The sequence below is a fragment of the Taurulus bubalis genome (assembly GCF_910589615.1).
Source record: "Taurulus bubalis genome assembly, chromosome: 19".
Taxonomy (NCBI): Eukaryota; Metazoa; Chordata; class Actinopteri; order Perciformes; family Cottidae; genus Taurulus; species Taurulus bubalis.
The window spans coordinates 5,381,766-5,405,206 of NC_136607.1; the positions used below are offsets into that span (position 1 = coordinate 5,381,766).

The following is a 23,441-nucleotide window of genomic DNA, read 5'->3' on the forward strand; positions in this document are numbered from 1 at the left end:
TGGATAATACGGCATATTTGGTAACACCAACTCTCCAAACCAAGGATTCCCCATCACAGAGGCACTGAATATCAACCAGTTTAGTAAAAGAGGCCTTGAATTAGACTTACCACTGATACTAATCACACAATAAGACCATTCAAAGCTGCTTTACAATTTGAAAATGAGCATTTAAAATGTTGTATGTATCACGCGTTGCATATTTCTGTCACTGCCCACCTGGGTCTTTACTTCATTATGTATATAAGATCATATTTATATATCATTCCTACTGTCTGGTAAGATGCTACACTGTATTTCATTGGACTGGAATTTACTGTAAACTGTGATAATACATTTTAAAGTTTAGTCTAATCTAACATCGATATGGTTACACTTCATTTTAATGCTGTCTATTTGGAATTCATAATCAGTATATAAACAATTAACGAATGGTTTATAACACAATATAAAATAATATTGTGCACTTCTAAGCCGATATAGAGAGATTTTGAACGCTCATAACGGTGGTATAAAGAGTTAATGAATGCTTGATAACTCATGATAATATGGCCGTTTTCATTTAAATATTAAAAAAACATGATCTAGCCGATGGTCAGAACTTTGAGTAGAGGAAACAAAACTTTCTCTCCACATTTATTCGTCCCTATGATGGCATCAAATTTAAACTTTTGAAAAACGTTCACTCAAAGTAGAAAAGCAAATGTAGACGGCATTACTCTGTTCCCCAAAAAGGAGCAGCCTCTGTGGGTTGCTGTTGCCGGATTCTAGCAAAACGAACATGCCTATAGGGCAGCGCCATTCAGAAATATGTGATCTCCACAAATGTCTCGGCTCCCTTCGGAGAACAACACTTTAATAATTCAAACATATGCTGAGTAGGAGCCAGTGCCTTGTGAAATTAAAATGAATGTGAATCGTAAAAAAAAAACAAAAAAAGAACTGCAAATACAGTTCATTTTCACCAAAAACAGCAACAAAAAGATCAAGACAGGACAAACTTATATAATATAGATAGTGTCCAATAGGATTCTGATCTGAGGCACTCCAGAGAAAAACAACAACAGTGGTGTGAAATGTATATTCTCCGACTTGAACTAAATGGTCATGTTTTGTTGTGTTTACCTAATAAGCCTTGCAGCACAAAACAATGAACTGTGCTAAATTATAAATGACTAACAATGGGTGTGTATTATCACATTTATGGAAGACTAAATAGTTTTCGAGTGTGCTGACTCTCTTCAAGAGTAGAAGCATTTCACGGCTTTTAAGCAGACCTCACAGTTTCAAGGTTCAGGACAGCTTCGTCTCAGTCCTTCACAGTTGCAGTAAACTGGTCACTAGCTGCAGCCCTGCTCTCCCTGCATGGAGGGGATTTCATGCCACCTCTTGCACAGTGTCCACCAAGCTCATAATTATATGAATAGCAATTGAAATGGCCTGGAGTCTCCTTCCTTACTTTTTGTAATTCCAGCTGAATTCCTGGAGGCTTTATTTCCCCCTCATCGTCTAAACTCAGTTGGCTCACATGCTGCTGATAAAAACTGCAAACCAGGAATCAAAGGTGCTCCAAGCGAAGGTTAAATCAAGAAAATGGGGTGTGAGTGTATTTATTCCTTGTTGGAGTAGATTGTTACACTATACCTCCAACTATCGATTGCTTATAGTATTCAAGGGTTCAGAAGGTTGAATCTGAGGGCTTGCAAGATGATGAACTGAATGATAAAGAAAAACTGAAAAACAATTCGGCTCAACAATTTACAATATCTTAGTAGTCCGTAAGTCAGTCCACCACTTAGGCGCAGACCGGTGTGTCCTAATAGGTGTTGGATGGATTGCCATGACTGAAACTCAGATGGCGAACAAGGTAAACATTGAACCTGCTTGACACAGCACGTTAGCATGGTGCCATGCTAGCTTTAGCATTTAGCTCAAAGATATGCTGTGCCTAAGTGCAGCCTGACAGAGTGAAAGATTGGAGGATACCAACTCAAGACTGCTAAAGCCTCATATCTACCTTGGCTGGACTTAGTATGGAACAAGGACTGCGGGCGTTGCCCTCTATATAAAACTTAAAACTTAAAAGCTTCACGGCGAGTATGGAGAGGAGTTTGTCAGCAGGTTGTGGATATTTGTTTCTCAATAATCCCTTGGTCTATAAAGTGTCAGAAAGTGTCAAAAAGAGTCTATCACAATTTCCCAAAGCCTTTTGGGACATCTTCACATTGATGTCCCGTCACACGGCCAGACAGGCCACATATATTGTAAACCCAAAAGAATTCCGCTAGATAAAGAAAAGGCTGGTTTAAGATGCTAATCACGAAATTGCAATGTTCCAAGTTTGTCCAGGGGCCTTTGTTGCATGTCATTCCGTATCTTTCTTTACCCAAGTCATTTCTTTGTCAAGGCCAGACATTTTGTAAAGTGGTACAGTTGTCACTGTCGACCAACTATCAGTTAATTGTCTGCGCGCTATATCAGCACACTCATTACTTTACTAGCCGTGAAGTTGTATGCACTTCAGGAAAGAGACTGTGTGAGCGTGTGTAGGCAGGGGTGTTGTTCACTTTAATTAAACTCACACTTTTCAGTAGAATAGCGTCATAATACTGCCAGTTACTTAGCCCCTCTCAGTCCCTGTACATTTTCAGGACGGTTATGTATTCATGCCAGTGAGCCGCTGCAGAATAAGACGTTTGTGGGCTTTTGAAAGAACGGGGAGTGGAAGTGAAGGGGAGTGGGTTGATACTACTGTTATCTGAGGACGAAGCACGCATGGGCTGCCAAAGCCCCTGGCAAGAAGGAAAAAGGTGGGTGTTATAAAATTCAATTCGGGGCAATAGAGGGCGCAATAGATACGGGGAATCTTTTAATACAAGGTGCCACTGAGCCCTGCTTCCCCTTTCAGCCTGGGAAAACAAATAGACATACGCACAGTTTCAAAAAATATGCTGTAGAATCTCCTCTCTCTGTGTTTGTGATATCCAGCAAAACAGAAGATCCCTATTTGTCTTTGCTGCGGGGCCGAGCCGAGCTCCAGATGCTGCTAATAATACACGGCTCATTGGGGTTTGGCAGTACGTGTGACTGTATTTCTGCATGTGCAATGGAGAGGAAGGCCTGGGGGCAGAAAGAGCCACGTCTACAACATTTCAGCACATGCATCATCATCCAAAACAGCCTCTGCAGGGAGAAGTTCTTTTGAGGATGACCCAGCAATCGAGGGAAGAGGGCATGAAATTGCCCCTCTGAGATATTTAAGAGGCAGTTGCACTGAATAAGTGGAAATACTTCTCACCAAGAGCTTTTTCCGGCATTGTCATCCGAGCAGCTGCTCGTTCACCAAATGATGATAAACCAAGGTGTTTTGCAGTTTCCCTCTGTTGCGTCAAGCAGAAAAACACTTGAGCCAGGCAGAGAAAAACATATATCTCGTCCTAATTAGCCACCCGCTTCCTTTAATAGCGGCTCATTTATTGGCTGACAGGAGCAGCAAGATCTCGCTCCAACTCCAGTGTAACACACTGAGAGTTTAAGGAGCTGCATTGAACAGGACGGAACGCTTTCTGTAAACTGTAAAATGCACTTAATAATTCAGTCTTTTAAAACTGTATCTCGCTTGATCACAGATATGATGCATTTAATAATTCAAGGCAAGATTTCACGATGTACACATTCAAAGCTGCCGTTCGAAGGGAGAATATGTTTGGGTTGCTGGGCTCGGAGAACAAACGTCTTAACTAGCCTCTGAGACCAACTGCATATTCATTGGGATCTCGCTCCTCGGTCCACGCCTGCTTGCACTTAAGCTCTTAATGGTTCCTTAAAACTGATGAAGTAAATGGGAGAGGGACCCGTAAAATGAAAGTGTTCTTCTAAATGTCTTTTGGCGGAACGCCTGTGGAGTGGAACGGAACTGGAGGGGAAATTATCCAGGGGACATGCAAAGTGAGCGCCGTGGCAGGCAGACTGTGACATCCTTCTCTCTTCAAAGCTGCCTGAGGGGAGGAGGCGTACAGTCACTATATCTCCAAGAGGCAGGGGTGCTTGAGGAGAAGACCGGAGGGAGAACAGGCTAACCTATTTTTGGGTCAGTTAACTTAACTAGTGCTGCTTTCTTGTCAATAAAGTATGTATAGCCATTTATTAGTCAATTTCAACCGATGACTGGGGATGGGTATTGCTAGGATTCTATCAATACCGCTATTGGTGCCTTTGCTGTTGATCAATATCAATGATTACCAGTACTCTTATAGATATTTCTCCTTAATTCCAAAGGGATTCAAATGTACCACTTATCAATGTGCCCATATTTATTTCCTTTTTACGAAGTGATCACCGCCTATTATTGCTGTTTACAGGGAGGTAGAGAGACTTAATGTGTGAGTTCTATATGTAGGTATTGGCAACCACAAATATTTGACATTTTGTCCCACATGTCACTAGTGTTGTCCCCTGTTCCCTGTCCACAGTTCTCTTTGTAACCATGACCAAGAAGGCCATGGTGGAAATTAAATTTTAAAAAAAAGTTTAATTTGGAGGATTCGTTGATTAACTATATTTTCTATTACTTTGCTAGTTAACCCAGACATCAGAGCGTTTCAAGCTGTCTGCTGTAACCACGGTCCAGTGAATGTAGACGCAAACCCAAGGAGGGCTTCATTACCGAGCGGCTGCATGTAGGGAAGCAGGCAAACTGATCAATCAAATACAGACAGCAGTACCGACTGGTGCTATAGTTTACTAGTTATTACTGAATGTACCATTTTGGAACCAGTGCCTATTTATGATCAGTCATCAGTATCCATCCCTGAAGCAACATCAAACATGTATTTCCAGTTTCCATTTATCAGAGGTGTGATTTTAACTGATGCAATCTGAAAGACATTTTTATTAATCTCTCAAGGCATCGTCATCATTAAAGAGTGTTAAACTATAAACAGGCATAATGTAAATCAAACTTATTGAACTGTATTATTATATTAACTCTTGTTGATGTTGGTTTCATACCTTTTCTTACCGTCCAAAAAAATAAATCTAAAACCATTCCATAATCTGAAAGTGAGACTGCAGTATTTTAAATAACACCCTTCACACAATAAGCTTATTTTTTCGAGAGGAAATGTTCTATTTAGGCGGTGAACATGCTGATAATACGTGTTCTTTATTGTAATTGCGGTTGAAATATAGTCAGATATCACTGAAGAACTGAAGAACTCCCAATGTACCCCACGACATTTTTGTCTGAAAACAACACTAAATATTTAACTACTAACCTGGTTTATCAGTTCATAAAGAGAGTCCCACTGTGCTTCGTCAGCTCATGAAAGAAGAATTTACAGAAAAAAACTCAGAGTGAACCTCATACTGTCTAGTTATACAAGTGCCGTTCAATAGAAAGTTGAGTGGTGGACAATAAAATGGTGTCACCTAAGGCTCACACTGCATACATGTTTCAGTGTGTACCACTAATTGTGTATGTGGCGTATTTTAAAGCTCCTAAACATGGATCCCCCAGATGTGTATGTTTTTTGCCTTATTATATCTATTCTTGAGACTCTGACGTTGATATTTTTGGTCAGGAAAAGGACTAACTCACTCTCCCTCTGTGTCTACACACAACCTCGCCCCACTCGCCCTTTATGGCTGAACCGCAGCGTGGTGGCGTTACATCATTTTGCTCTTTCGTCCAATACATGCGCAGATTTATTTCTCCCGTAGGCCTATAAAATATCCTGTATGTGTGTTTCAAGCTTGAATATACTTGTAGTTGATGGATGTTGCGACTGTTTGATGCATATGTCATGAGAGTAGTGTATGGGCATAGCTGTGGGGCCGAGGCGTACAGTTTTCTCGTGGCAGTAAATGTATCGTGTAGGTTCCAGGTTGTTAATGAAAACAAAAACACTGCAGCGCCTCAAGACCATCATTTGAGGCTGTGGGCATGGCCATAATTATCAGGGTATGCAACCTAGGTCTGGTCTGTTTAATAAAGTAACATTCATTACGCAAAAACATTTTAGATGAGTAATCCAGAAAATCTAATTGTTGAATTAGCATGACTTGATTTGTTGAATCACTTCAATTAAAGCAATTCTCAGTAGCTTTACCAGGTCATATAATACAATATCTGATTGTAATAAAAACATCTCCCATGTAGCTTTGACTTACAACTGAACACTAATATTGTGTATTGCTGTTCCACTCAAAAATATTTCCATTCAATGATGTCTGGGCCATACCATCCAGCCCTAATATAACCTAAATGTTTGAGGGGCAGATAAAAAACACTCTGTTCACCAACTACAGAACTACCTGCTATGCAATCACCTCGGTTATGTACACATCTCTGGCAATCAAACCATGAATAGAATCTCAATTAAAAAGTGATTACATTTGTATATAGTCCATTGAAATGAAATATGAAATGTAAAATGCACTTCAGCTAACTGGTCCTTATGAAAGTAACCTTAACCAAGAGTCGGCAGCTTAAATTAATGTTGCACATTACATTAATTTACTGGCCACCACTGGCTAAATGTCTTTTCTAAACAGATGTTAATCTCCATGCTCAGGAGAAGTGTTTGTCTCTGTTTTTATATCTCTAGCAGTGTTGGCTGAAGATTTGTCAAGTGGTGCGGAGTGTGTTTGTTGGCCGGTTTGTTTGTTGGTGCTGGGGTTCAATGATCCCCTCGCTGACGTTAGTTTCAGGGTGACTTTCTTCTTGGAAAGCTACTTTCAAGGTCGCAAATCCAAAGTGTGTTCAAACACTGGCCTGCTTTGGAGATTAACTACGCTACTTTTGTAATATCTTGATTCAGAGTCGAACAAGACAAGCATCCCACCTCTTATATACACTCACCTAAAGGATTATTAGGAACACCTGTTCAATTTCTCATTAATGCAATTATCTAATCAACCAATCACATGGCAGTTGCTTCAATGCATTTAGGGGTGTGGTCCTGGTCAAGACAATCTCCTGAACTCCAAACTAAATGTCAGAATGGGAAAGAAAGGTGATTTAAGCAATTTTGAGCGTGGCATGGTTGTTGGTGCCAGACGGGCCGGTCTGAGTATTTCACAATCTGCTCAGTTACTGGGATTTTCACACACAACCATTTCTAGGGTTTACAAAGAATGGTGTGAAAAGGGAAAAACATCCAGTATACGGCAGTCCTGTGGGCGAAAATGCCTTGTTGATGCTAGAGGTCAGAGGAGAATGGGCCGACTGATTCAAGCTGATAGAAGAGCAACTTTGAATGAAATAACCACTCGCTACAACCGAGGTATGCAGCAAAGCATTTGTGAAGCCACAACACGCACAACCTTGAGGCGGATGGGCTACAACAGCAGAAGACCCCACCGGGTACCACTCATCTCCACTACAAATAGAAAAAAGAGGCTACAATTTGCAAGAGCTCACCAAAATTGGACAGTTGAAGACTGGAAAAATGTTCCCTGGTCTGATGAGTCTCAATTTCTGTTGAGACATTCAGATGGTAGAGTCATAATTTGGCGTAAACAGAATGAGAACATGGATCCATCATGCCTTGTTACCACTGTGCAGGCTGGTGGTGTAATGATGTGGGGGATGTTTTCTTGGTACACTTTAGGCCCCTTAGTGCCAATTGGGCATTGTTTAAATGCCACGGCTTACCTGAGCATTGTTTCTGACCATGTCCATCCCTTTATGGCCACCATGTACCCATCCTCTGATGGCTACTTCCAGCAGGATAATGCACCATGTCACAAAGCTCCAATCATTTCTAATTGGTTTCTTGAACATGACAATGAGTTCACTGTACTAAAATGGCCCCCACAGTCACCAGATCTCAACCCAATCCTCCCACAAATCCCCATTAACTGCAAGATGCTATCCTATCAATATGGGCCAACATTTCTAAAGAATGCTTTCAGCACCTTGTTGAATCAATGCCACGTAAAGGGGGTCAAACACAGTATTAGTATGGTGTTCCTAATAATCCTTTAGGTGAGTGTATATATATATATATATTTATATATATATATGTATATATATACATATATATGTGTATATATACGTATATATATACGTATATATATATATATATATATATATATATATATATATATATATATATATATATATATATATATATATATCAACTTTTTTCCCTCACCCCTACTTATAGGGGTACTGCCAATTATGTAATTTATAATTACAATTGTGGCTCGAGTGAATTGAAAATTGTACTTAAATATTGATTAACTTAATTAATGAATGAGAGCCCTAATAGATAAAACCTTTGTAGGCTACCTTTTTAATTAGTCTGCTTTTATTAATGTTCAGAGTGAATGGCTTTGCAGTCATTTTGTTATCAATTTATTCCCACTTCTGTAGTTCTTTTCTCCAACGTTGTTCGGATATTCTGACTTACTCGAGACGACCTTAACTGCATTTCCCATTCAACTGCTCACATTTAGATTTGTACGATACAATGAGAATGTGGCATTAGTGAATGGATACTGGGGATCTCAGCAAATTCCCAGCATAGCTGCGTCCAACGTCTACATGAGCAAAAGACCAAATCAGCCAGAGTAGATATTATCCCCTTCTGGGTTTGAGGGGACTTTTAAGTTTGGAGTATCCAGCCCCAAAGTGAAACAGACAGGGTTCTGTTGAAACTCTTTTCCTGCTGGGCTCTGATACCATTCTGTGCCGGTCTTGACAATACCTCATTGAATCCTAGGTGAATGTGTTGTGTTGCCTTTTGTTCTTCCACATTGCCATCCACAGAGACTGCTGGCGCTGCACACTCATAATGAAAAGCACAGTCGGCTGTGCTGGCCAGCAAGATGGCACTTTCATCAAACTAAACCCAGCTTACGCCTGCTCCTCAATTATTAAACGCCTGAAATAAGCAACTGTGCAGAGCCCACCCGGCAGCAAACCACCAAAGACACCTGTCAGTGATGTTGAAAAGGAGAGATTGTTCTTGAGATGAGGAGATTTGGATTACGGTTATGTAGAGAGAATACAATCACGCTGATTGCTACAGCAATATTTGCAGTGTTGGAGAGAATCAGAACGCCTCTTTTGTTTCCTAGCATAGTGAAGTCCAGCTACATATTGACTCAAGAAGTATGACTAACGCAGCAGGTTTGCAGCCAGGCCCAAAATAAATCGGTCTGTCATAATGTGAATTTGCTTATGACATACTATATTATATTAACGATAGAGCATGGCAACAGCTTCAAAATGATTATAGGTAAAACATGTGGATGTAATCAAAAAGTATTTTGTTTTTCTCCCCATTCTACAAAGCAGCTAACGTGTATGCTACTGACTGATTTGGAATGTAATTAATCATAATATCAACTTGCTGTCCTGTTTGAGGTTGTGTGAGATAGAATTGGTTCACTTTGAATTCAGAGAGGCACAAAATGTAATTCTCCAACGTTGTTCTACATCTCAACTTCTGTCAATGCTGTAATGGCATGAGATGCATACCATGGAGATCACCATGTTACAGGTCAATACTTAATTGAAATTTGCTGAATATGGCAGGGCAATAGAGCATTGAAAATAATGTTCCGTAACATGAAAGTTATATGTTAAAAGCTGGGTGTGCAATCTATGGCGAGCCCACATATCAAGTGGTATGTAAAGTTATTTTGTGGGTGACAGTGTTGAACCAAGCTGTGCCTCATCTCCTGTCACAAAATTGAGTGTTCCTCAGCAAACATGAAAAATCAAAACGTCTCCACTCTGCCATGGAGACAAAAATAAGGAGGTAAGTAAGCAGAATTGCTGTATTTGTGAAAGGAGTTAAATCTCTCAGTGAGCCATAATGAAAGAGGAATCAATTTGGTCTCGCAATAATGTTCTTTAACATTGCTTATGCACAAACATCATAATCCAGCACAATCACTACAATTCCTCTATAGCTCCAATGTTCGGGCTTATCATAAGGAAGTAAGTAAACACACTTTGTTGTAGCTGTCAAGGTTTTCTTCTGAACACAGGACACGAGCAAGAATTGCCATAATTGCAAGTAGGAGCTTTAGAATTGTTGTATAGTCGATGCAAAAAGATAAAAGCTGGGTCTGCTCCATTGTCAATATCAAGAGATTTATGACGTCTAGTGGGTTGACGTGCTTTGTATCCATTTGACCCTCCCTATGCAGTAAAGTTGATGGATCCCACAGCAAATAATAATCAAAGATAATAACAATAATACAAAATATTATATTTATGAAAGTTGCAAATAATTTTCTTATTGCCATTTGTATGAATTTCAATACTCTAATGATATAATACATTTTGAGCCCAACATTCAGAAAATACATTTAAAACTTTGCACTTCGAGTCTCGGTCATGACAGTTAAATCAAAGCTATGGTAACTTCCTAATAATAAGATGTAAAAATAAGTAACAAAACAAATCTTACACCACGGGGTATATTGCCATCTCAAACTGTAACTTCTCCCTAGTTACAGTTTCAGATGATAATATACCCTGTGGTGTAAGATTTGTTTTGGAACTTATTTTTATATCTTATTATTTTGTATTAACCATTAAACTCTGTAGCACCCGTGAATGAATCCGTCATAGGTGTGCATCCAAACCATGCTTCTTGAGATCAAACAAAGGCGAGTGAGTGTAATTACCCTGGTTTATAAATATGCTCCTTATCATAGCAGAGGGATCCACATTCAAGACATATCATGCACTTTGGGATTACCATAGTGCCTCTCCTCTGTGCAGATTACCATAAATCTCCCCACACAGCTCAGGGAAACATGAAGGGCATTTACAGTTCACATCCACAGACGAAACCAAACAAACCGTAGTCAATTGATGTTCAACCTCAAAGTGAACAAGCTAACATGTTCCGCTTTTCAGTTGCTAATCACCTCTCAAGCATTATCTCTCACTTTGCCATGTGATAGCAACACCATCAAATCCTGATCAAAACCAATACAGTTCACTTCATCCACCACCGCTATGAATTGTTGCGCAAATGGATGATGTTGTGTCTTAGAGACTGCAAAAACGTACGGCACATTGGAGGTTTGCATTGGTATATTAAATACACATTCCAGAGAATAAAAGGTCTGTAGACCTCGAAAGTCCCCCAAACACATACACACACTCACACACACACACATGCATATGGTACAAACACACAGCAGACAAATAGCTTCTCAGCCATGCCATGCAGATGCAGTGTCAAAATAGTTAGACGGCGTCCAATTATTCATGGTTGAAAAATAGTAGCTTTAGAATAACAATTAGATACAAAGATGAAAAACATGTTAAAGCCAAACTCAATTACCTCAATTTAGTACTGCATTAATGTTAGACAGTGGCCCTTTGAGCCCATGTTGTAGATTGCTTTCCCTGAATCAGATTAGTTATTTTCTGTTTTCCACTTTACGGTTAAGTTAAGTTAAGCCTAAATAATTGGACACATCTACCATTTGAAGTCAAGTGTGTTATGAGTGAAGAGTCAAATATGCTTAACTGTGAATCAACAGTTTCTTTTTACAGGGCATACTTGATAAAGGATTTACCTCTCAGTTGAGCCTTGCATTTTGATTTTGAGTTTTATTTTTAGGGCTGAGGCGATGAATCATACCTCACACTCCCTGGAGCCAGAAATTGTGCATGTGCAGGAACCAGTGCCATTGCCTAGCACCTCCAATGCCTCTGGTGTGGCAGCAGGGTTGTAGCTCATGTAATACTCTTGGAGTTGGGAGCTCAGGTTCTGCTCTGGCTCTGGACTCTTTTTGCGACGCTTCCGCCCCACCATGGATCGCTGCTGCAGCAACCGGGTTGCACCTGGATAGCGCCGCCAAAACACGTAGATAATTGTCAAGATTAGGGACATGGTGAAGAAGAGTGCCACGCTGCCCACCACCACTTTGTGCAGAGTCATGTGCTCCATCTCTGGGGGTGGTATAGGAGTAGGTCGAGTGTGAGTAACTGAGTCCCTTGGGTCTTTGCTCATATATCCTGGAAGGGTAGGATGAGGAATTGGTCGAGGTCTGAATGGTGGGACAGGACCAAAGGTGTTGGATGGTGGCATAGACGGAGATCCGCTAGTAGGGGCAAAGGTAGGTTCACCAGTGGCTTCAGAAATGAGATCTGACATTGGTGAAGGTGTTTCAGTCAGAACATAATCAGTTTCCTCACAAATACCATGGCTCCTTGTGGCTTCCATAATTTTTTCTCCCTGGAGAAACTTTGGGCTGCTGCATATGATAGTGGTGTCTTTACTACCCCGGAAATTTCTCAACCAAGCTACAAGTGGGCATATGCCAGTTCCACAATCCCACATGTTCCCTGCTAGGCTGATGGAGGTCAGTGAGATCCATGCTGACACTGCCTCCTGAGACACATTAGACAGTTTGTTGGATTCCAGGTTGAGGACTTGAAGGTTGGGCAAGCAGTGAAACACAGCTGGGTCTAGGGTCTGGATTTCATTTCCAGACAGATCAAGTTTCTGAAGTGTATACCAAGTCCATGGAAGGCCCTGGTTTACCACCCTTATGCGGTTCCACTGCAGATAGAGTGATCGTAGGTTGGCTAATCGTGGAAACAGAAAAAAGTTGATCCGTGAGAACTGGTTGTGCTCCAGATGCAACTCCATCAGCTTCTGCAGCCCCAAAAAGGTGGTACGGGTAAGAGCCTTGATTCGATTGTAGCCCAAATCCAGGAATTCCAAACTTCGGCACTCCAGGAATGCTCGAATTGGGATGTTGGAGAGACCATTTGAGCGTAGGTGTAGGTTTTGTAATTTCCGCAAGCCATGGAATTGACCTGGCTGCAGAATTTCCAATTTGTTGTAGGACAAGTCCAGACTGCGGAGATTGGGAATTCCATGGAATGTTGAGTTGTGCAGGGATGTGATTCTGTTGGAGCTCAGTATCAGCTCTTTAAGCCTGCGGACCCCCTGGAATGCTCGACTGTCAACAGCTGAAATCTGATTATGGTCCAAATATATCCAGAGGAGCTGGCTGAGGTGAGCAAATTGATATGGCAGCAGGGTGTGCAGTTCATTGTAGCGCAGGGAGAGGCCTTGGCAGCCTACCGAGATGTTTTCTGGGACATCTAGGAAGCCAGCTGAATCACAATGGACGGTTTTCCCCTCACATCGGCAGCTATTGGGACAGGTGCGTTCACCAAAGCTCAACAACAAGGGAGCCCGCAAGAGAAGGAGAAGAGGAAGGAGGAGGTGTTTCAGTCTTCCATAACACAGCAATGGACCTAGAAGAGAATATAAGACACAAAAGAAAGAGGGCAATTTAAGGATTTTACTAAAGTCACATTTTCAGATGTTATATGGCAAACAAGCCATAGATAAGTTAAAAATGCAGTATCCTCTGTAAAGTAAAAAGGATTTACAACTTTTCCAACAGATGTAGTGAGTGAAAAAACGTTCAAAGCTTTGTGTTAAATAGTACCAGAAGCATATGAAAAAACATATCTATAAGGCTCTCAGTTGATATAAATAAAAGAATGATCTTCAGAAGAACATCATTAAAGCTTTCTGCAAAATATTGACTTTGGAAAATCACTTCTGCGGTAATGCAAATGGCAATTCAGCTGCATTGCGAGAATTGTTTTTCTTCAATACCGGTACTCATTGTGAACATAGCAAGAATCATAATGTATGCTTTGCATACAACACGTTATTTAGTCTCCCTTTGATCATGGGTCACAATGCTGGTTTCTGCAAAAGTGCACTTATGAGATGTTGCTCTCCTCAAACATATTAATACTCAGAACTCAGACTTGTCAAGGACACAAAGCCAACAAGGAGTCAAGAAGTTTTAGAGGATCATATGAAAGTACTGCTTTCTCAGGTTAAGCATCAGCCCTCCACATTCAGTTTTGAACATTTGGGACAATTAGCAAGACCACTATGACCCCTATGTTTATTGTACAGGGAAGGTTTTTATGCAAAAATGTTCCTCTTAAAAGTAGTGCTATTCATCAATCTAGAATGTTTTGGTTCGAGTGGAAATGTGCTGGAGATATCGGCCTTAGAAATGTCTGCTTTCTGTTGAATATAATATAACAAGATGGCACTTGGCTTGAGGTGCTTGAGAAAAATAAATAAATTTTTCAAATGTATTTGAGGAAGAGCAATTTTTTTTCCAGAAATCCTGACCCGATTATTCCAGATTATCCATCTTGTGAAATGATTAATATCATCGCTTAGCTGTGACGAGGTGCAGGTATAGATGCACGGTTCTATGCGGTGATATACGGTTAGCGGGTGTAGTTCGGTGGAAAGAAAATAGTTCCTCCATGAAATTGCTTACAACAAGGTCTGTAGATTGTCTTGAGTAACTGGGTCATGCAGGTTGAGTTGTATCTTTATTGCTACTTTGACCACCTCAAGCCAAGTGCTATCTTGTTCCATTATATTTGAGAGAAGGCAGATATCACTACTGCCGATATCTCCAAAACTAGGCAACTCACACCAAAACAATCTAAATTGATAAATAGCAGGTATGCCTTTTATTTTCATCTGGATCAATGGAAACCATAACCTTGACAATCCTTATAAATGCAACAAACGACGAAGTAGTGAGTCTTGTGGAGGGTGAACCACCAAGGGCTTATGCCGCCTTTTGTTATAGTAGTCCTACAATTATAGGACAACGGAGCTGTACAACAATCCTCAATACAGGCAAAGCAATCAAGGATTTTGTAAAGCCAAAGAGTGGATTGTTTTTTACTGTCGATGTCAGTAACCTGATGAAAAAAAATTTAAATTAAAGTTGACAGTTGGCCCTTTTTACTCCAAATAGTCTTCTTTGATTTCAAATTCTACATCTTGCAGTACAGAGCCAACAGTTAAAGGATGTGTCAGTGACCTAACACATTCTGACTGCACTTAATGTCAAGGACACACATCCTTTACCGAGGGCTCTCTTCTGGTCTCACACTGAGTAATGCTCTGACTCAGGATATTCATATCTCAGGACAACGCTGCTTTCAAATATACTTTTACCTTCCCCAAGGCACCTATCTGCTCTTTGGTTTTGCGGCAGCTGCTTCACAGTTAACAGTGACATATTTGAAAATTAATGATGAGAAGCTCGTCTTAAAAGGCATAAAGGGATGAGGGGTTTTCATTTTTGTTTGGACAGGCGGAAATGACAATGGTTCTGAGTTGGGAGAAGGTGAGGGCGGGAATGACAAGTAGCAATGTGGAGATGAATAAAGTAGTAGTTACAGCTCGTATCTAATTAGTTTCTATTTTATTTCATAGGAGGTTTCAAGGTCTAGTGGTTTTTAATAATAAATTGTGCCCAGGTAATTTGTAATTTGAGTGGTAGGAGAACTATCAGTTGTTGAATTACTAAGATTATAATTGTGTGTGTGTGTGTGATTGTTCTTTCTCAGAGAGAGATAGAGAAATGATTTCCTTAAGTGGGGACTATTAAGAGTTCTAAATGCATTGGCAAAAATGGAGTAGAGGTAATCCTGAATGTAAGTACATTGTAAGATATTAATTTTCAGCCTATTTTAGTATTTTTATGACATTTTAAATAGTGGGCGGTTTTACTGTTTTGCATCCTGTTTTTACTGATTTGAGTTTTGTTTGTAAAGTGCTGGTATTGCACAGGATTTAGGGTATAAGGCTCTACAAACGGTATATTATACATGAACAAAAAATACTTCCATCTATTTGTTCTCGTGGGTTGCAAATATGAGAAAACACATATTGACAGAACAAGGATATCAAATAAATTATGATTAAACACCAGCATCAAGTCATGCATATTAGAGTATAACTTGATGTTAGTTGCCCACGTAACTTCCTTTGAGTTGGAAGGGATTGACTATATGTACAACACACACACACACACACACACACACACGCACACACACACACACACACACACACACACACACACACACACACCAACACCTTTATCCTTACCTAAACCTAATACCAACCTCAGTCATTAAACCAAGTCTTAACCCTCAAACAGCAGCTCTTGGTAGAGGTAGGGACTGGATAAAATGTCCTCACTCTCAAGGTCTAACACTCAAATTGGTCCTCACAAAAATAGAAGAACTAGAGCACACACGCAAATGTTTTGATTTGGCACCTGCATAAGAAGTTACCGTTTGACTTTGAAAAAGGTTAATAAAATGAAAAGTGGATGAGATGAATACAAATACAGATACTGATCATATTACTGGCAGAATGTGCAACTCTGTACACATAACTTTTGGAGAGACATATTGCTTTCCAGAACTTGGTGGACAAACAGACAGAGAGTATTAAAGATAAACAGACAGAGGGATGCTGCTTGATGGCAAATTGCATGAACTTAATTTTGCAAATAATGTGTGTTGTAGTCACTTTATAATCACATTAAAAAGTCATCAGCAAGCTGGCTACATAGCAAGGGTCCAGGACTAGAAGTATTTTGTGTACAGAAAATCCCAATTGTTCTGTGTGTTGACCTGCTGTTGTAACACAAATAAATCCTCCATTGTCTGGCAGAAAGTATGTGGAACACATTATTATGCGTCATTACACCACAAATATTGGGGTGTTACACATCACTGGTACAATTTCTCGCTGAAATGGGTAGCAAACATATACTGTCACAGATGATCGAAAAAGCTTCCTGTGTGTCACTGTGCAACAACTCGGTACAGGCAGGTTCGTTTTGAGCCATAACGTTAACAAAGAAGCACAGTTCATATTGATGGGAATTAAATGGATGGAAGTTGAGCGAGGCAACCTAGTTTTAAATTCCCATCTAATGTGCAAGATTAAATAGGCTAAAGGGCTATGACCTAATTATATTTGCAATGTGACTACTAAGAAGCTCTGGAAGAGTGCATATATTTGCCAAAGCTGAATGCCCAGTCCCCTATGTTAATAATAATAATAATAATATATTTAATTTATATAGCGCTTTTCCAGATGCTCAAAGACGCTTCACAGAGACAAAACAGAACAAAACAAAACAAAAATATAGAAACAAAACAAACAATTCTAAAAAAATAAAATAAGAAAAAACTGGAGAAGCTGCAACAGAATTAGTCCTGCAGTGGAGGGTAGGGAGCAGGGGTTAGCAGGTGAAGGGTAGGGAGCAGGGGTTAACAGGTGGAGGGTAGGGAGCAGGGGTTAGCAGGTGAAGGAGAGTTTGAAGAGGTGTGTTTTGAGGGCTTGCTTAAATGACGATAGGGTGGGAGCTTGACGAATGTGGATGGGGAGGGCGTTCCAGAGGGGAGGTGCAGCAGCTGAAAAGGCCCTGTCACCCCAGGTCCGACGCTTGGTCTTGATGGTCTTCAGAGTGTTCAAATTGGCAGACCTGAGGCAACGGGTAGGGGCGTGAAGGGGGAGGAGGTCTGAAATTTAGGGAGGGGCCAGATTGTTTAGGGCTTTGTAAGTGGTGAGTAAGATTTTAAAGTCAATCCTGTATTTGATCGGGAGCCAGTGGAGGTTGCGTAGGACCGGGCTGAACATACTGAAGTTTGTTGATGATTTTGTTGGGGGAGCCGTAGAGGATGCTGTTGCAATAATCAAGTCTAGATGTTATGAGGGCATGGATGAGAATTTCAGTGGTGGCAGAGGACAAAGAGGGCCGGAGGCGAGCAATGTTCCTGAGGTGAAAGAAGGCAGTTTTGGTGATGTGGTTGGCGTGGGGTAGGAAAGAGAGGGTGGGGTCGAGAATGATGCCGAGGTTGCGGACCTGGGTGGAGGGGGTGACGATGGAGCCATCAATATTCAGAGAGAAGGTCTGGGCTGAGTGGGTGAGGGAGTTAGGGCCGATGATGAGCATTTCAGATTTATTGCAATTGAGTTTAAGAAAATTCTGCTGCATCCAGGATTTTATATCAGTGAGACAGGAGGTGAGAGTGGAGTGGGTGACTGAGGTGATGGTCTTAGAGGAGAAATAGAGTTGGGTGTCGTCAGCGTAGCAATGGAAATCAAGACCATGACGACGAATGATTTGTCCAAGGGGGAGGATGTAAATGATGAAGAGAAGGGGACCAAGCACGGAACCTTGGGGGACACCGTGGGCCACTGGGGAGGTGGAGGTTTTGCAGTTATTTATGGCAATGAATTGATGTTGGTCTGAGAGATACGAGGTGAACCAGGAGAGGGCAGTTATGTTATTTTTTATATGTTATAATGTTATTTTACCAATACAAAACATCAAGAAATAATTAATGTGTATTGCAATGATTATTACAGTAATCAGTGACAGCATATATAAAGATTATTGTCTTACACAATGCAGAATGCAAGTAAAAAGGAGAACAGCCCAAGGAAGTAATTGTCACAACCGTCACTAGACGGTAGTGCTTTTATTTTGTTGTCTTGTCACTTCCTGTTTTACTTTGAAATCATCCTCCTGTGTCATGTCTGCTGTCTTTACTTCCTCATGTGTGATTACCTCTCCCTGCCCTGATGTGTTTCACCTGTGTCTCGTTAACTCCCCTCCCAGTGTGTATATATACTCGGTGCTTCACTTGTCTCGTTGCCAGTTCGTTTTTCTTCACCTGTGAGTCAACTTACCAGCGTTCTTCCTGCCTGATATCCTGTTCTGATTCCGACGTCCCTTCGTTTCCGAGTAAGCCCGATCCCTGCCTGTACCTCTGCCGAGTTTGACTGCCTTCCTGTGAATGACCCTGGACTGTTTACGTTGGCGATTCTACTCTCCCCTGAGTGAGACAGCTGCTCTCACCACAGCGGGTCAGAGCCTTGCCGACCGGCCTCAGTCCCTCCCCAGTTACATCGGGAGAACCTTCGGCGGTCCTTCTCCAGAGACTCTATCCTGTTGCAATATTACCTTTATCAATAAAGGAATTCTTGTGAACTTTACTCTCTGCCTCAGGTCGTGCATTTGGGTTCTTTCATTAGTGCTCCGGCGTGACAGTAATACACAGGAACGAACACAGGACTTTTCTCCAGGAGACTGCTGTTCATGTCGCATGTGAAACTAAAACTAAATATCAGTCAACCAGTCACGTGAGTCAATACTGTTGGTAGTGTAGTGTTTTTTAAGCTTAGTTTGTCACATTTGGACTTGCACATCTATGTAAAATTAATTGTTTATGTGTACATTACAATGCATGAAATATGATAATTAATAAGGGAGATTATTATGAAAGATTTGTAATTGTATGCATATGAAGGTCACTTTTATTACTGTAGAATGATTGATGTGTGAATGAATGTTAGACAAATATTGCATGTTGCATGTTATATGGACTGCCGCTTTAAGGAATTGTAGTTCTCTTGTTTGCCTGAGGGGGCGGAGCTGAACATTGACTTTTGAGATGATAGACTCTACCCTTTTTAAAGAGGAAGTGAAGAAGAAGAAGACAAGCCAATGAGTGAGTGTAGCTGGATGAAAACTTTCTCTTTTCCGGCTGCTAGCGAGCGAATCGGACCTGCATGCCCGTGGAGTTCGCTGCGGAGCAAAGGAGCCCGATCGAGAGCATAAGCTGTCTGTCATTTCTATTAAATAAACTTTTACTATAACTCTTTTGGATTCCGGACCTTATTCCCCACCACCTCTCAGGATCTTGAACTTATATTCTTACAGTAGTCTCGTGAGTCGATACTGTTGGTAGTCTCGTGAGTTGTTAGTCACTTGCGTTTTCCTGAACTTAACTAAGTGGTTTTGTTACTGAATTCTAACTTCCATAAGCACAGATTTTATCTTTAAAAGACAATAAGCATGTATGTAGATGCACGCTATGTGGGAAAATATGGGATAGAAATAAATCCCTTGAGTGCCCCAAACAGATGGACTGCCATGCCCATCACCTCCATTAGGTACTCTGTGAACCAAAGCGTCCATGGCACCTTGAATAGTCATGTGTCCGTGGTGAAGCTCTCAGGGAACCTCATTATGTCATATCGTGAAAACTACATTTGGGATCAAACTGAGAGGAGGGGTTTACATATATTTTAGATGCTAGAAAACTCCAGGCTGTACGATGTGGTAGCAAGCCACAACCTTCAGACGCTGGCTCATTGACGCCTACGCAAGACATTATCTTTAATTAGCACACATTGGTTCAGCATGGACTTCTGCGTCGACTGAAGAGTAATAACAACTAACTGGACACGTGTACACTGGGTTCCTAGGGGAGATTATACAGAGCAGAATGAAAAGAGACTTTCACTTTAGCACAGATTGATTACCCAGTCAGTCAGAAGCAAGAAACAAGGAGTCCCGCAGAACAGCGTACACTGTATTGGAGCAAGCTGTGCAAGCCTCCTACAGCTTTCCAAATATACATTAATCATTTCAAAGGCTTGTCTCTGAGTCTGACCGACAGCAAACACAGTAAATAGTTGCCTGGAACGGCCATTTCAGCTAACTGCACAGAGATCTACATCCCTACATATGTCACTGCAGGAAAAGACCACAAAGTTAGAACATTAAATATGAATAAAATGTGATAACCATGGTTCAGGCAGGCATTGCTATCAGTTTCCTCCCAGAGGAGATTTGATCTTGTGGTAAGCTACACACACATCTGTTTACCTGGCTCTCTCTTCTTAGTAGAGCATGACCAATCAGAGCCGGAGGGTTTTGGAGATTTCATATCTCGCAGAAGTTAAATCTTGGAGATTTGGACAACATGCAGTGCAGCAATACGAAAGTACACATTAGTATACTTATCACAAAGATAAATCTGTTCCTAATAACTTTCCCAAGTCCCAAGTTTGTTTTTTCCACTTCTTTTTAAGTATTAAATGGCAGTGGATGGGGTTTGTGTGGTAGGATTGCAGTCTTATAATGCTGTCAGCTGCTCTAATTTTGCGTTGATTAATATCTGTCACAGAACATCAGTGGATTGAGTTTACAGTCTTTTTTTCTGCATGGAATCCTCTTTTTACACTTTACCCAAAAAGTGTTGCTGTCATCACAAACACTGTATTCATTCTATATTTGGAGTACTGCACCAATTTAGCATCACAACCCTAAAAAACATTGACGGACTCATATATACAAAACAATTATAAATATAGAATATAGAATAGAAAATTGATTTAGAAGGGACCAGAGGCAGTCTTTTTTTTCACTCCATGCATATTTCTACCATGTTAAAACCTGGTGCCTACATACACATAATGCAACAATAAAACATTGCATTCTTAAACTGACTTAAGTTAGAACCGTGTTGGCAAAACCCCGTGTATTGCACTTGATCCAGTGGAACATAGTTCTTGGAGAAGGACACGATGGGTGGTTGTGCTTCAAGAAAACTGGGGCATAATGTTTTTTTCTTTTATTGCATGCAGTGAACAATGTTTCAACTCAATTTGTGTCTCATGTAGATGCAATTGCAGCCAATGAGTATCCATTACAGGACAGGCTTTGTGCTCTAGTTTCCCTCTGGGCTCAGCTTCTCACCAACTGGGCGCAATTAGACACTAAATGTCAACTGGTCTGTCTTGCAAATGCACAAAACAGCAAAAGAAAAATCATTATATAATTTAATAAAATATATCTTATCCCCGATTACCTCACCTAAGGGAAAGAGTGGATTCTGGCAAGCTCAACAGATTCAGCTGTCGTCTTCCTTGGCGGTGCGACAAAGTTGATATTTCATTTGAATGCACGGTGCTGTGAGCACTGATGCAGAGGCTATTACCCAGAGTGCCCGAGTGGGTTGGCCAGCAGGGCTAAGGCCGCACGCTTGAGCACTTCAAAGAAATGAAAAGTGTGCAAGGAAACAACATATTTTGTTAAATAGTCTACTGTAGTACAGGTTATACACATTAAAAGTAAGCATTTATTTGTGGAAGCTTTTCAAGGTCATAGACTGGTAGAATTGTATAATCAACATTTGTATGAATTAATTGCAGGCGTGCTACATTTCTTTGTACTTAACTCATTAAGACAATATGTACTATACTATATTTGATTGTGTGTAATTGCTTCTGTACATCCGCTCTACCTAAAACTCTACGAAATGTATACATGTTGCTTTCTTCGGGACAGACTGATCACAACAGAACTAAGAGGCTGTATGATATATAATCTGTATTTTTACATAAATTGAAGCCTCAGATATAGATTTGTTAATTCTTCCGACCTAACCTCCTGCCTTCCCTTCCCGACCGTCTTCCTCTCTGACACAGCCAAGGGTTTTTTAAAGTGTGTGAAGTGCGATCGAGCTTAGGCAAGCAAAACTCTAGAGCACTACCGCGTACGTGATATACTACATTATTGAGTGTGTTCGCTCAGATTTAAGGCACATAGGATTAAAAATATTTTGAGGGCACTGAAGTATGTGACATATCACCAGTCACGGAGCCCACCGTGCAGCGCTGATTAATTGGTCACACTAGCTTTACAATATTGAAATGGAGTACCTTTTACACACTTAAAACCCATTATTTTACGCCTATTAATTTGAAAATTGGAGTCAGCTGTAATTTGAACTCGCAGAAAAAGCAAGAAGCAGTGTTAAACAGCCGATTTATGATAAAAGCTTATTTTACTACAACTGGAGCTGCACATGCATGCAGAGAGCCAGTCTGATATGGAGTCCATGCTTCAGAAGGCAAACAAGATGTATGGAATAGCAGAACGCTGGGTAATATCACAGTAGAAATGGCAAAATGCAGCTTAAATGGGGCAGCAATCATTACAAGTTGAAATGAAATGAACAGTTGATTTAGTAAACTCAGTTATTCTGTCTGGATTTCTGAGGGATGTAGTAATTGAGGTCGAGCGAGTCTGTGACCTCCCCAAAAACAAAAGTGTAAAAGCGGAATGAAGAGAGACAGATTGCTCTCGCTTTGCCTGCTGGCTCCTTCTTTAGAAAAAGGGAGAGAGGCCTAAATTATTACCCCTTAAAGTTCTAATTAGGTGCATTGATTTGCTAAATCTAAGCATTAACATTCCAGAGCAATGGGATTAGCAACATACGGTGTATAGAAGTCCTATTCATCCACAAGAGAGAGAGCCTGTAACGGGCATCAACTTCTCACTGTAAGTGAGCGGCCGCCATGTCGTGTCCATCGTTCTAATTTATACTAAGGCCACTGGGATCTCTCAAATCCAGGTGTGGATGAACTTTTAGTAACCACACAGCAGGTCGGCATTGAGGATAATGTGACGTATAAATATCAGGTAATAAACATAAATAAAGATGATTTAGGTTGAAAGTATTTGTTTTCTCCACATTTTTCTATAGAAAATCATGGTAGTATTTTTTATCATGAATTATGTTGGCCACAATAATTATGTTGTGCAAATTGGATATAGTGACAGCCGTGTGTGTGTGTGTGTATGTGTGTGTGTGTGTGTGTGTGTGTGTGTGTGTGTGTGTGTGTGTGTGTGTGTGTGTGTGTGAGAGAGAGACTGATAAGACTGGAAAGACTAATAACATAGTGCATCCGGATGCAGTGCTATTCTCTAATCTTAAATACTGAGTCGTT

General features: G+C 40.6%; 1 protein-coding gene across 1 annotated transcript in view; it reads right to left on the minus strand.

The window, feature by feature from the left end:
* Positions 1-23,441, minus strand: part of lrrtm4l1 (leucine rich repeat transmembrane neuronal 4 like 1) — a gene marked incomplete at both ends in the record, with an annotated part of 120,733 nt that overhangs the window by 11,827 nt on the left and 85,465 nt on the right. The window contains one exon of the mRNA XM_079234896.1: positions 11,622-13,252. Within this exon, the coding sequence (XP_079091022.1) occupies positions 11,622-13,252 (1,631 nt within the window). The remainder of the gene's footprint in view (positions 1-11,621; positions 13,253-23,441) is intronic.